This window comes from Palaemon carinicauda, chromosome 44 (genome assembly GCF_036898095.1).
Source record: "Palaemon carinicauda isolate YSFRI2023 chromosome 44, ASM3689809v2, whole genome shotgun sequence".
Classification (NCBI taxonomy): domain Eukaryota; kingdom Metazoa; phylum Arthropoda; class Malacostraca; order Decapoda; family Palaemonidae; genus Palaemon; species Palaemon carinicauda.
In genome coordinates, this window is record NC_090768.1 from 24,034,188 (window position 1) to 24,047,410 (window position 13,223).

The 13,223-nt window shown below is 35.3% G+C and overlaps 1 protein-coding gene across 2 annotated transcripts in view; it reads left to right on the plus strand.

Annotated features, from left to right (window-relative positions):
- Positions 1 to 5,386: 5,386 nt before the first annotated feature.
- The window catches only part of LOC137634463 (uro-adherence factor A-like), an 86,598-nt gene continuing 78,761 nt past the window's right edge, over positions 5,387 to 13,223 (plus strand). For both annotated transcript variants that reach the window (XM_068366873.1, XM_068366874.1), the window contains exon 1: positions 5,387 to 5,812. In XM_068366873.1, coding sequence (XP_068222974.1) covers positions 5,761 to 5,812 — 52 coding nt within the window. In that variant the 5' untranslated portion in view covers positions 5,387 to 5,760. The remainder of the gene's footprint in view (positions 5,813 to 13,223) is intronic.

Here is a 13,223-nt window from a genome sequence, read left to right on the forward strand (position 1 = left end):
GTAGTAACCATAATGAAGAATTTACGCAGACCTTATATATTGACAATATTGACTTGAATTATATACTATCAAAGGATTTGAATCGCCAGTCACTAATCAATCAGGTTGACGTTTTATTTACACAGTCAAAGAGAGAGTAAAAGAAAAGGAGCCAGATATGCAACTGGATATACCTGGAATCATCGCAGGTACTATAGCATCCCTAACTATGGTGTCACCCATCACGTGACCCACCTTTGAACCCAGGAAGTGAGAAGACGCCTTCATCACTCCTTCCCAGTGAGTTCCTCCCTGGCGACCTGCTAGACTTGGGTTCGAGAGTCGCCCAAGCTCTAAAGTTTCCTGTAGTGTTTGTAACCTCACCATCCTTGTGAGCTAAGGAGGGGGGATTGGTGGAGCCTGTGGGTCTACCTGATGAGTCATCACAGCTATTGTTGTGGAATGATCTTCCTAATAGAGTAGTTGAATCGATAGAACTTCAAAAGTTCAAACTTGCAGCAAATGGTTTTATGATGTACAGGCTGACATAAGTCTCTTCTATAGTTTATTTATGAAATTTCTGTTTTTATGCTGTTAGTTTTTTTTTAATATTTTATTTTAATTGTTCATTATTTCTCAGATCGTTTTATTTATTTCCTTATTTCCTTTCCTCACTGGGCTATTTTTCCCTGTTGGACCCCTTGGACTTATATTATCATGCAATTTCCAACTAGGGTTGTAGCTTAGGTAATAATAATAATAATAATAATAATAATAATATTGCCTGGCCCTCCCTAGCCCTACCTTGGGTGGTAAGGGAGTTTGGCCGCTAATCACATGTAATATGGCCAGTCTCTAGGGCATTGTCCTGCTAGGGCATTGTCACTGTCCTTTTCCACTGTCATTCATGGACAACAAACAAACAGAAAATATGGTTAGCATGTGTTCTGGGGAAAAATGCTGAGCCATACAGGTGAAGGGATGAAAAGATTAACTCAAGTGAATGGATAGCATCACAGTACTTTAAGATGGTTCGGATATGTGGAAAAATTGGTTGATTTGTGGAATTTGAGCTATATGGCTTGGCAATAGGACCGGGATGGTCATTCAGCGTTGAGGTACAGCCAGGATAACCTCGCAGTTCCAGTTTGAAATAAAACTTTTAAAAGAGGCTAGGAGTAAAAGGGAAGAAAGGAACGAATTAAAAGTAAAGTTAAAAAAAATAGGTTGTTGAACAAAATGGAGTAAAATAAGCTAAAGAAACGAAGAAACAATTCCAAATGGTTATGAAGGAACGTAAGAGGGCCTAGATGAATGGAATGAAAGAGGTAAGAGGAAGGAACGGATTCAATCTCCAAGGAGCGAGGGTATGCTTGAAAGAAAGAGTGACCCGATGGCTTTAGGAGGTTTCGACAGCGAGAGTATGAAACGGTTGGTGATGGGGAAGTTATATTGTACAAGTCTTCATCTATTATTGAGTATGTAAACATATATATATATATATATATATATATATATATATATATATATATATATATATATATATATATATATACATATATGAGTGCGTGTGTGTGTGTGTACATATACATATTCGATAAGGAAAATTTTAGCTGAAAAGGACCAAGCGCTTTCGCGCTAGTCTTCACCTCTTCTATGCTATTTAGAACACCCTGTCATCATTCATCATAATATACTAATGTACGAAACCCGTAAAAAATGACGGCTAAATATTTAGATATATATGCAAACAAATGCACACAGAAATTCAACCCTTCCGTCCCACCCCCCCACCCCCCTTTCCTCTTTCTTAACTACCACATACTATTTTGGGCAATTTGTGGGCTATTGTTGTTTTCCGAGTGATTGCCGTTTAGTGTGACAGGATATAAATGAATCTATATATATATATATATATATATATATATATATATATATATATATATATATATATATCGAATACGTGTTCGTGCAAATACAAGGCAATAGTCACAATACCCAACGAGTTGAACTTTCACAAACTTTGGTGCTAATTTATTTCCTCAACAAACTCCGTGTAACAGCAACCAGAATTCAATGCGCTCCACTATTTCCTGCATGTGTTTCCGAATGATCTACTTATATGCCGTTGTCGTAGGGATGGGTAGGGCTTTGTACGACAGCTCTTTGTCTAACAGCATCCTTTCTTTTATTTTTTAACGTGTCTCTTTCCCCTCTTCGTTCTGATAGCATCGGTAATCCACATCCTTCCTATTATGCCCGTGGTGAATATAATTCATGCTCATGTATATCAGTTATTATATCTGTTCACTTTTCGTATATGTCAGATAATGTCCCTTGAAATTTAAATGCATATCTCGGATTTTAAATGTACAAATTTATTCACAAATATGAATGCATATATCAACGCATCAAAAATAAACATGTATACATATACATACTGTATATACACACATACACACATGTATATATATATATATATATATATATATATATATATATATATCATGAAAATATAAATATTTTGAACAAGAAACGTACATACGTAAATAAGAGCAAGTGTAATAATAGTAAATAAAGGTAATTTATGTACGATAATGATCATATTGAGGTAACTAGTAATATAATTCCAATATCAAGAAGTGAAGCCCCTAAAAATCCCCATTAGAGCATGAGGACCTTATGAAAGAAATGCAGATCCTTTAGAATAAATCCAGATCTTCAGGAGGAATGTAGATTTCATCGGAAAGCGCCTATTGAAGAGATTCAGATCCGTAGAAATGAAAATCCTACTGGGACACCGGATCGTACTGATGAAAAGTTTATCCTATAGAAGAAATGCAAATCACTTTGAGGTATTGTTGATCCTTTTACAGAAAAGTAGATTTTACTAAAGTAATGGACTTCATGGGGTAAAATGAAATTCCACTGAGGAAACGCAGATATGGGAAACTGCTGAATTGGCATTACAGGATTTGTAGAAAGCACTAAAACAGTTTCTGATGCTTACAAGGAAAATAACATTCAATGTCAATTGGAATAAGGTGACATGTATTTGTATAAGACAGTTAATGTCAAGAAACTGACACATATAGTTAAACACAGGTCAGTTAGTGGAATAGTTACAAAGCTGTCATTGTAAACACTGAAATAATTCTGACAAATGATGTCCTAATCATAAAAATCCTGTTGAGGAAATGAAGATTCCGTAAGGAATGCAAAATCTAGGAAAGAAATATAGAACCTGCAGAGAAAGCTCAGATCTAATGTAGAGCAGGCAAATCTACTCTAAGCTTTATACGATTAAACTTTGGAAAAGTTCAAATCGGGCACGTTTATCATCGGAGACGGTGAGAAAAATTTTGTAACGAAAACCAATTCTGATGTCAAATTCTATTTTCTTAGATGTGGATATACAGACTCGGCGGTTAATTCAAGGAGAAAACCATGCGGTTAGTCGTAACCAATTTTCCTAATAATTACAAAAAGGAGCTGACTAATGTAGAATACAAAGCAATGTTTTAAATGTTTTAATCACTGCACGCACAAAGGCAGAAAACCTCAGAGACAATCAAACATTCCAACTGGAAGAGACCAGATTTGCAAACCTATACAAAGTAAATTTAGAAAAAATATTTTGCTATGAGTATTGCAATAGGGTTTAGGATGAGCGGAGCAAGACGCCATTTTTAATACTGGTGCAGTGTGTGACACAGACTATGAAAAGATACAGATTATATTCTGACTGAAGTAATAAAGGAAATAATGTTTTCCATACAGTAGCAAAATCATATTTGGCTTCCAATATCTACTGTATTACTTGACATAAATATAATATTGAATAAAAGATTATTTTAACTAGACAACTAAGGTAATTATAGACTTCCCAAGAGAGATTAGTTTACCAAACGTTCAGCTCGGCTACACAAGGCACTAGAAGAGTTGGAAGACCCAGGCCTATATGGCTGAGGACTATGAAGAGCGAAATAGGAGATGATGAATGGAGAAGTATTGAATTAAGAGCTCAAGATAGAGACAACTGGCGAAATCTAACCGAGGCCCTTTGTGTCAACATGCGTAGGGGGTGATGATGATGCGATGATGATGTAACGTTTGATTGAAGGATTTGGTTTCAAATAAGATGGTAATTCAGAGTGAGAGAAAGTATATGAGGTTGTGAAGTTAAGTTACAAGTGACCAAAGAAACTGGATATGTAAAAAGCAACAAGCAATGCAGTTGAGTAGCCGTTTACTGTGTCACACTGAGATAAAAGAATTACATTCATAACTTAATGCAAGGGTGTTACTTAAAACGGAAGCCTACTATATCATTCGTATTTTCACTCATATCTTTTCTCCTACAAAAATACAAATCTCTTAATGGAAGAACAGAATATCACTAATGCCTGATTATTAACAAACTGACAGGGAAAAAATACTTTTTTTTTCAGAATATTAAAGGACATATCACACATGACACAAATATTCTAACTGCTGTATTTTCTTGAAGTGCAATAAACCAGGAAGCTAAGATTACAATCGTATAAAAAACTGTAATATCTTTTAATAAAAGTTCTTGCTTGCATTATTGAGCACATAAATTATCTTTTCCATGGACAAAATTTCTACTGGCAAAATTGTCAAATAAAGATTCCCTGACATTTGTGAATCCGACAGAAACAAACGTCAACTATAATGCCTGAAGACAAACAATTAAATCTCTTCTACGTATAATAGGATCCAGATACAACTGCTTCTGACACCCCAATGGAAAATTCATCATCATCATCATCATTATTATTATTATTATTATTATTATTATTATTACTTGCTAAACTACAACTATAGTTTGAAAAGCATCGGGAAATATAAGCCCAAGGGCTCCAACAGGGAAAATAGCCCAGTGAGGAAAGGAAATAGGGAAATAAATAAACTACAAGAGAAGTAATGAACAATTAAAATAAAATATTTTAAGAACAGTAACACCTTTAAAATGAATCTTTCATATATAAACTATAAAAACGCCCAAAATCAGGATAAAGAGAAATAGGGTAGAATAGTCTGCAATAGTTTCAACAGAAAAACCATCTCCAAGCAAAAGCTGCATACCCAGATACTTATGCCGAGAGAGAGAGAGCAGTGGTCACTGCAACAACCATTGCTTTTGCAATTAAACTATCAAAACTCTAAGCAAAATAGATGTATTAACGCACTTATGGATTTAAGACCAGAGTCTCTACAACAAAATATTTTACATTTAAACCCTTGAAGTAAGTTTTCAGTCCTATGCACCTCTACCTTCGAGAATTTGGCGGAGGCATCCAGAACAGAAACGCCGATGGGCCAACATCCAACGCAAAGTTACCAGAGTCGGTTGACTCCGGATGGCCAGCGTAGTTGGTCTTCAGCCGCCAACGCTGTCAGAAGGAACACACAAGCTCCCTCTCTGCTCTCTCCCCGTGCCCTCCCTCACTCTAACTTTCGCGGTCACGGCCACAAGGGAGACGTCGTCAACCTTACCGCAGGCGCATCTTCACCTCAAATATCAAAGTTGTAATTGTGATTAAGTTCGCTACTTAATTTCATGTGGCATTTCGATAATCAAATTTAACAAGAAAAATAAAATCTTTTTATTAAAGTGACAATATATCTTCAGCAAAGAAAGAATAACACTGATTCCTGGACATTATTTTATAAAGAACCCGATGGCCCCATTGCATCAACAAGTGATCTCTAGTTTTTAAGTGACCTTAGATGACCATTACGTGATTAGCAGCCAGAATGGACTGGTTTCAAGTAATCTTTTCAGCTCTGCTGATCAACGCTGTTGCAGGTGAGTAATTGCGTTAATTAATGTGACAATGAACAAAGTACTAGTATTATTTCAGCCTAGGAAAACATGTATTCCTCTTATGTACATCATATTGTTAAAAAATATAATTAATTTTTACTTATAAATTAACTGAACGACTCTAAACAACATTGAATCAGCTCATATTGTTTAAAAATATAATTAATTTTTACTTATAAATTAACTGAACGACTCTAGACAACATTGAATCAGCTCATATTGTTTAAAAATATAATTAATTTTTACTTATAAATTAACTGAACGACTCTAGACAACATTGAATCAGCTGTATTGTTGATTACTATTGTGATTAATATCGGGAATTCATTACAATGCACGTTAACTAAATGCGGCGATTTTCAAGAACTACAACTAAAATGCCAAAAACAATCATTTGCCTTGTAATGCCATTTAATAATTTAATTAATATATTTTGAGCAACCTGATATAGCATGAATATTTCTCGTTATCAATTTGTGATAACGTTCTTTTAAAGTAATTTATTTCAGGAGAGTCGGAATGAAGTATTAATAGAGTAAATGACCTGAAGTAATCCAAAATGCATAAGCAAAGAATAAATGCTAGTGATGTAATTTCAGGCTACATAAGGTCAAATGAAAGAAGGTGCTATTGTAGATTAGAACAGATTGAAAAACCTGAAAGTCAAGAGATAAGATACGATAATACTTGGCAGAATATTACACCATCAGGACACTCCAATTTCGTATAATAGATTGGCCAGGGCACTAGTCACCCCTTGAGATACTACCGCTAGAGAGTTATTGGGTCCTTCGACTGGCCAGACAGTACTACATTGGACCCGTCTTTCTGGTTAAGGCTCATTTGTCCTTTGCCCACGCATACACCGAATAGTCTGGCCTATTCTTTCCACATTTTCCTCTGTCCGCATAAACCTGACAACATTGAGATTACCAAACCATTCTTCTTCACTCAAGAGGTTAATTATGGCACAATAATTGTTCAGTGACTACTTTCCTTTTGGTAAGGATAGAAGGGACTCTTTGGCTATGGTAAACAGCTCTTCTAGGAGAAGGACACTCCAAAATCAAACCATTGTTCTCTAGTGTTGGGTAATGCCATAGCCTCTGTACCAGTCTTCCACTGTTTTGGGTTGGAGTTCTCTTGCTTGAGGGTATACTTGAGCATAGCCATAGCCTCTATACCATGGTCTCCCAATGTTTTGGGTTAGAGTTCTCTTGCTTGAGGTACACTTGAGCACAGCCATAGCCTCTGTACCATGGTCTTCTACTGTTTTTGTTTAGAGTTCTCTTACTTGAGGGTACACTTGAGCATAGCCATGGCCTCTGTACCATGGTCTTCCAATGTTTTGGGTTAGAGTTCTCTTGCTTGAGGGTACACTTGAGCATACAATTGTATCTTATTTCTCTTCTTTTTTTTTTCTTTTTTTTTTGCAGTGTTTATAGTTTATGTATGAAAGAATTATTCTTATGTTGCTACTGTTCTTGAAATATTTTACTTTAATTGTTCATTACGTCTCTTGTAATGTATTCATTTCCTTGTTTCCTTTCCTCACTAGCTATTTTTCCCTTTTGGAGCCCCTGGGCTTATAATATGCTGCTTTTCCAACTAGGGTTGTAGCTTAGCTAGTAATAATAATAATAATAATAATAATAATAATAATAGTAAATTAATAATAATAATAATAATAATAATAATAATAATAATAATAATAATAATAATAATAAAAATAATAATAACAATAATAATTCCATTGGTGCTATTCTTTACATATCAAGAGTGATGGCCAATCTTTTACGAACGTCGATGACGAAACTATTTTGATAAGATTCTTGTATTGAACAAATTCTTACTTCTCTAATTAAAATAGCGCATCAGAGAGAGAGAGAGAGAGAGAGAGAGAGAGAGAGAGAGAGAGAGAGAGAGAGAGAGAGAGAGAGAGAGAGACCAAAGCCGAAAGAAAAGCTAAATTTGTCATAAGAGATAAACTATATCTGTTCACATAACAGCTTTTATAACAGCTAATTAAAACTGAAAACTCACCCTGTTATTCTTAAACGAAACTGGTTTGTCACTGGAGTACTAAGCCTATTACTGATTTAATTATATATGTTAAATTCCTTTACTTAATTATTGCAATTACGGTATTTTAGCAAGTTAATGATAGAGCAAAAATAAATTGTTTTCTATCTTCGTATATGTACAAGACTCATAAACTTCACAAATACAACATGAGTAAAACTCTCTCTCTCTCTCTCTCTCTCTCTCTCTCTCTCTCTCTCTCTCTCTCTCTCTCTCTCTCTCTCGTTTGACAAGTTTTTCTTAATCGGTACGCTGCACCATGCTCCCAATCAGTTCACTCAACTCTCCACTTTTTTGCCCGTGCGTATTCAATATGAAATAGTTGATAATCCAAAGTTACAACGCTGATATTACAGAACAGAAATTAATACAGTCCCTGTATATTAATATAAATACATACGATAAATGACAGAAAAATCAAAAGGCCAGTTTTCTACAACAGGAGAGACCGAAACAGAAAATTTCCCCCAGTTAGTGGTATACTTAATAAAAACAAAATATAAGCATATGGTCTCTATGATTCTGCATGCGCAGGTTTTGCTATGTTTTTATTTGCTAGTTTCGTGGTTAAGTTTTTTATTCTCATCTTTTTTCTTTTCTCTTTTCTTGATTCTTATGCAACCCAACAATAAGAAGTTCCCAGTCCAGCAAACCAGACTGTTTCATTCCGCGCATGTGCTTTTAAATGTCCTACGCCCTCGAAAACCTTAAAATTACTTACGATATTCGGGATATATAACAAATGTCTGTACATGTTGGTACAAAAAATAAATGACATTTTAATATGGGCACTTTATTATACATATCCACAAACCTTAGCATCTCTCCTATTTTCCTAGTCACGACCCAATGTCTAACAATCAAATGGTTTTCCCCCCAAACAGTAGCAATGTTAATGCTATAAAAAATCAGTGATTCAATGACTCTTTCACAAAGGAAGTTTTGACTATAAGTGAATCTGTGCTTGAGTTTGTTTCGAATAGGAATGCAGCTTTCATTTCATATTATCATGATTATTTTAATTTAATTATTCTTAGATCGAATCATACACAGATAACGCACTTCTACGCATAATTTTATGAATAATCAAAGGCTTTCACGCCCGTTGGCTGATGGTGCCATCAGCCCACCTCAAGCGGTGAACTGTAGGCATTAATTAAAAGGTCTTTGCAGCGTCCTTTCAGCTCCTAGATGTAACAGCTTTTTGGTCTTCTACTATGCCCCTGTTTCCTTTTTTTCCATCGTGCTCTCCAGCCTCTGAACCTTTCCTTCAAACTGACACTGAAGCTCCACACACACACACACACACACACACACACACACACACATCCCCCCCTCTGTTACACATGAGTGTTGAATGTCCTCACAGGCCCCAGCGCCGGGCCTTCTATACTAAATTCATAAATCTAATCTGAATCCACAACATTTTTTGGGTACCCATACATAAACAAAGCAAACCTAGTCCACTATAGTTATAAGTTATGCTAATATCTGCGTTATAATAACATGTGTTACTCTAGTTACAGCTAATTATGATGAGACAACTTAAGACAACTTATCTTCACAATCACCATTATTTGCATAAAATCTCCTAAACAATTTCAACGCGGTGTGAGAGAATGATCCCGGTCGACCGTTCACCTCACAAGACTTTCAACTAGGTGATGTGTGTCCCTTTCTTCCTAAAATGGGTTTACCCTTTTATTTTTGTATATTTTCCAGTGATAGATTTCAATACTTGTCATACGATGCATCATTTTACCGTTCTTTTCATGTAATTTTTGTGAACTATAAAAAATAAGAGTGCTCTCTTTCAAAGACGTATTTTAAAATTACATTCTTTTATGAAATATCGAAGTGTACTCATCAGAAATCAATGGCTTAAAGTAATTAATAATCCAAAATATTTACAAGTACAAAAGAATAAATCTGAAAGCGTAACAGTTCAATATAACTAAATTATCATACTGCAAAACAACAAACTATCAATCGCAGGTCTATGCTATTTTGCCTGAACCCAGTCGACCTTAATATTCGCTCATAGCTGGGTCAATTAGTGGATGGTCAGCCGGGGTCGAACCACGAAACTCAGGCACGTTACAGAGGGTACACGCGTGCTCACACACACATACACACACACATATATATATATATACTATATATATATATATATATATATATATATATATATATATATATACACCAGATTAAGGAAAGTAAACAACTAATTATGTAAAGTAAACACGGTTTACTTTTTTTTTTAAATTCTCTTTAAATTATCGAGTAGCACATCACGTTGAAAAAACTAGCAAAATAGTATGAATTTACATAAATAATGCTCTTAATCTTACATCCAAAATAATACCGGAAATATATACAAGAGACTATGAGATTTTGGGTCAAATTTCTTTCTCTCTGAATGAATAACTAACCGATCTAATTAATTACATCAAAGACTTCTAATTCGTCATCCACGAACAATAGAGATGTTGGTGTTGGAGAGATGAATGATGCTGATATCAAGGAGAAGGTGCTGGAAGCTTAAAATCGCTTCTTATGTAGTCATCATCCATGTGGGTCAGTCCGGGGGGGAAAAAAAGGAGACAAGTTCATCTGCTTTTTTTTTATGTTAACAATGTGTATTCTCGACCACGGCGCCTAATATGGCTTAATAATATGTCGTTTGTACTTCAGCTGAATGAAACTGGTTCGGCATTTGTCGTAGCGATCAGCCTGATATAGTTCATGGCCTAATTCCTCTCCCAAAACAGATGGGTATGAGGTTATTAACTGCAAGGTTCATTCCTTTCCGAGAAAAATAACCGAATTCCCTTGCGGGGTTTTGGTCGTGGCCACGGTCTGATACGATGAGAGCAATCGTGTTATTTGGGAAGATATATCCGGAACGAAGATAAACCCTAGGTTAACTTCATGACAATGCTCGTTGAAAAAAAAAAAAAAAAAAAAAAAAAAAAAAAAAAAAAAAAAAAAAAAAAGAGGAATGCCAAGACACCAACGTACCCAATAGCACGAGGATACATTAGCCAACCGAAGTCTCCCACATGATGGGGCTAAAATTCTCGTTATCAAACTCTACAGATCTTATGTTCCTCTCTTGGAAGGTTACACATATCCTCTTTCAATTCTATATAATCAAATAAGTTGATAATTGTATGGCAGTCGAAGCACCCACAGTTTATCCTTTGATAAAGAAATGACAGAATTTTGATATTTTAAACCATTAATATGTGATTCAAGGAAATCTCTTTCGTGCAACATGTAGTTTCACAATGTTGATAAAATTGTTTATCTTTTATCCCTTTCACGTTCGCAGACCATTCTCATTCCTAAACACGAACCAAAACCATTATACCCCATCTTCTAAACATTCCCAAACTGTTTTCAAGGGCAAACGGTCCCGACCTTTTTTTCATACTGTTATCTGGCGATGCCTTTTCCCAACTGTCTACCTACAGAGAAGAGGTTGGCGGAGAAAAAGTGGGTAAAGATGGAGGGGGGAGGGAGGAAGGAGGCGGTGCCTGGAATGCTTATTTAGGAAAGGGTTCCGTTATGTCATCCTCAAAAGTCCCCCACACCACTCTTGACCCTCTCAAGTGTGAAATCACTGTTAATTTTGTTGGTGTCTTTGACATTATTTTCAATTCAATGGAAGTTGTTATCAGTAACAAAAGGCCATACATTCTCGCTGATATGACTCGATGCGTGAAGTAAATGGTATGAATTTTTGTAATAATAGGACATGAGAATTGTCCAGAAAGGTGTATGTGATTCTGACTTTTGGGAAGAAAAGGAAATCCCACACTATTTTAGGGAGAAAAAAAATAACAAAGGGACTGTGCCGCTTTCGAAAAGAAAAACACAGATCTAACATAAAAAGATGCAAATAAATGGGATGAAATACTTCGATAGGAAAAAATCTAAAAAAAGAAAAAAATATTTATATTTCTCATTTAAAAAAATTAATCTTGAAATCGTTTACAGAGACAGAGAGAGAGAGAGGTGTGGTGTAAAAATAAGCAAAATATATATAAAAAAATATTCCTGTCAACGTCTAAATACCAGAATACATATCAAAGAAAGACAAACAAAAACTGGTGGGTCATCATTGCGTATGCAATGCTGGCTAAACCATATAAATCTTAACGTAATACCAGTTGCTAAAATTCTGGCTGCCCACTGCAATTGCATTTACTCTTTTGAATATTGATTCTAATCTCTATGTATCCACGACTACTACAGAACAAAATCTGGGGCAGGTTCTGACTGCAGGCTCTGACCTGCCCCTGTTGGATGAAGTAGCCAAGTAGCTCTCTAACTCACACGTGCCTCCTGCTGTACTTGTTGTGCTATACAGAAATCATCGTGTGTTTGTTTGTTGAACGCAGTTGGGGTTTCAATATCAGTCCCTTACTATCATTCTTACTTGGCTAAAACAAGTAAAAACTATATCCCTCTTTCTTTATCTATCTATCTATGTATCTATCAGTAAGCAGGAATGTATGCATTTGGGTAAAAATAATATAGAGAAAGTTCCAATATTCTCTCCACAAATATGGCCAAAGATTCAGTACTCAAAACATTAATACCTCTGAGAAACGTTACAGAGTTACGCAGCTAATGAAAAGAGGTCTACATACATTGAACACTGATTTGTACCATTCGTATTGAAAAAAATTAGAATTTCATTTACATTTCTTTATTAAAGAATTCTTCACCAATCCATTTCTTAAAATTAGTCGAGTGATTTGGATAAAATACACCAAAAAATTCCGTAGCATCATAGCACGGTGAGATCTGTTCTCTAAATTTGGAAGCAAAAATGCAAAACCACTTCAATCTGACCTTACAGCTTCAGTGGATTAAGGAAGATTCCAGTCTATGAAAAGGAACTGAGGAGCCGGGGGGTAAACATTACAATCATCCATAAATTTAGCATACACAAGTAGATGGAAGTACAATTGTGCCTTATTTGGGGGAGTCGACGCCGACGAGCGATCTTAGGTTGAACTTGTAATTGGCATGACAGCAGAATTGGGTGGTCAGGAATTTACAAAGGTCGGAAGATATAATCTTTAAGAATTTACGTGATATGAAATCGTGGTTGTCGTATTTTAAATCACACAAAAATATTGAGTTTAAAGATTGTTTTCCTAGAATATGAAAGTTGAATGCAATAGGAAAATTCTTTAAAGAAACCCTATTCATGTCACAAGATAATTCTTTTATAGGAAATAGGGAAATACCCAAAGCAAGACTTGAATTTAAAAATAAATTAGGAAACAGTGCGTTC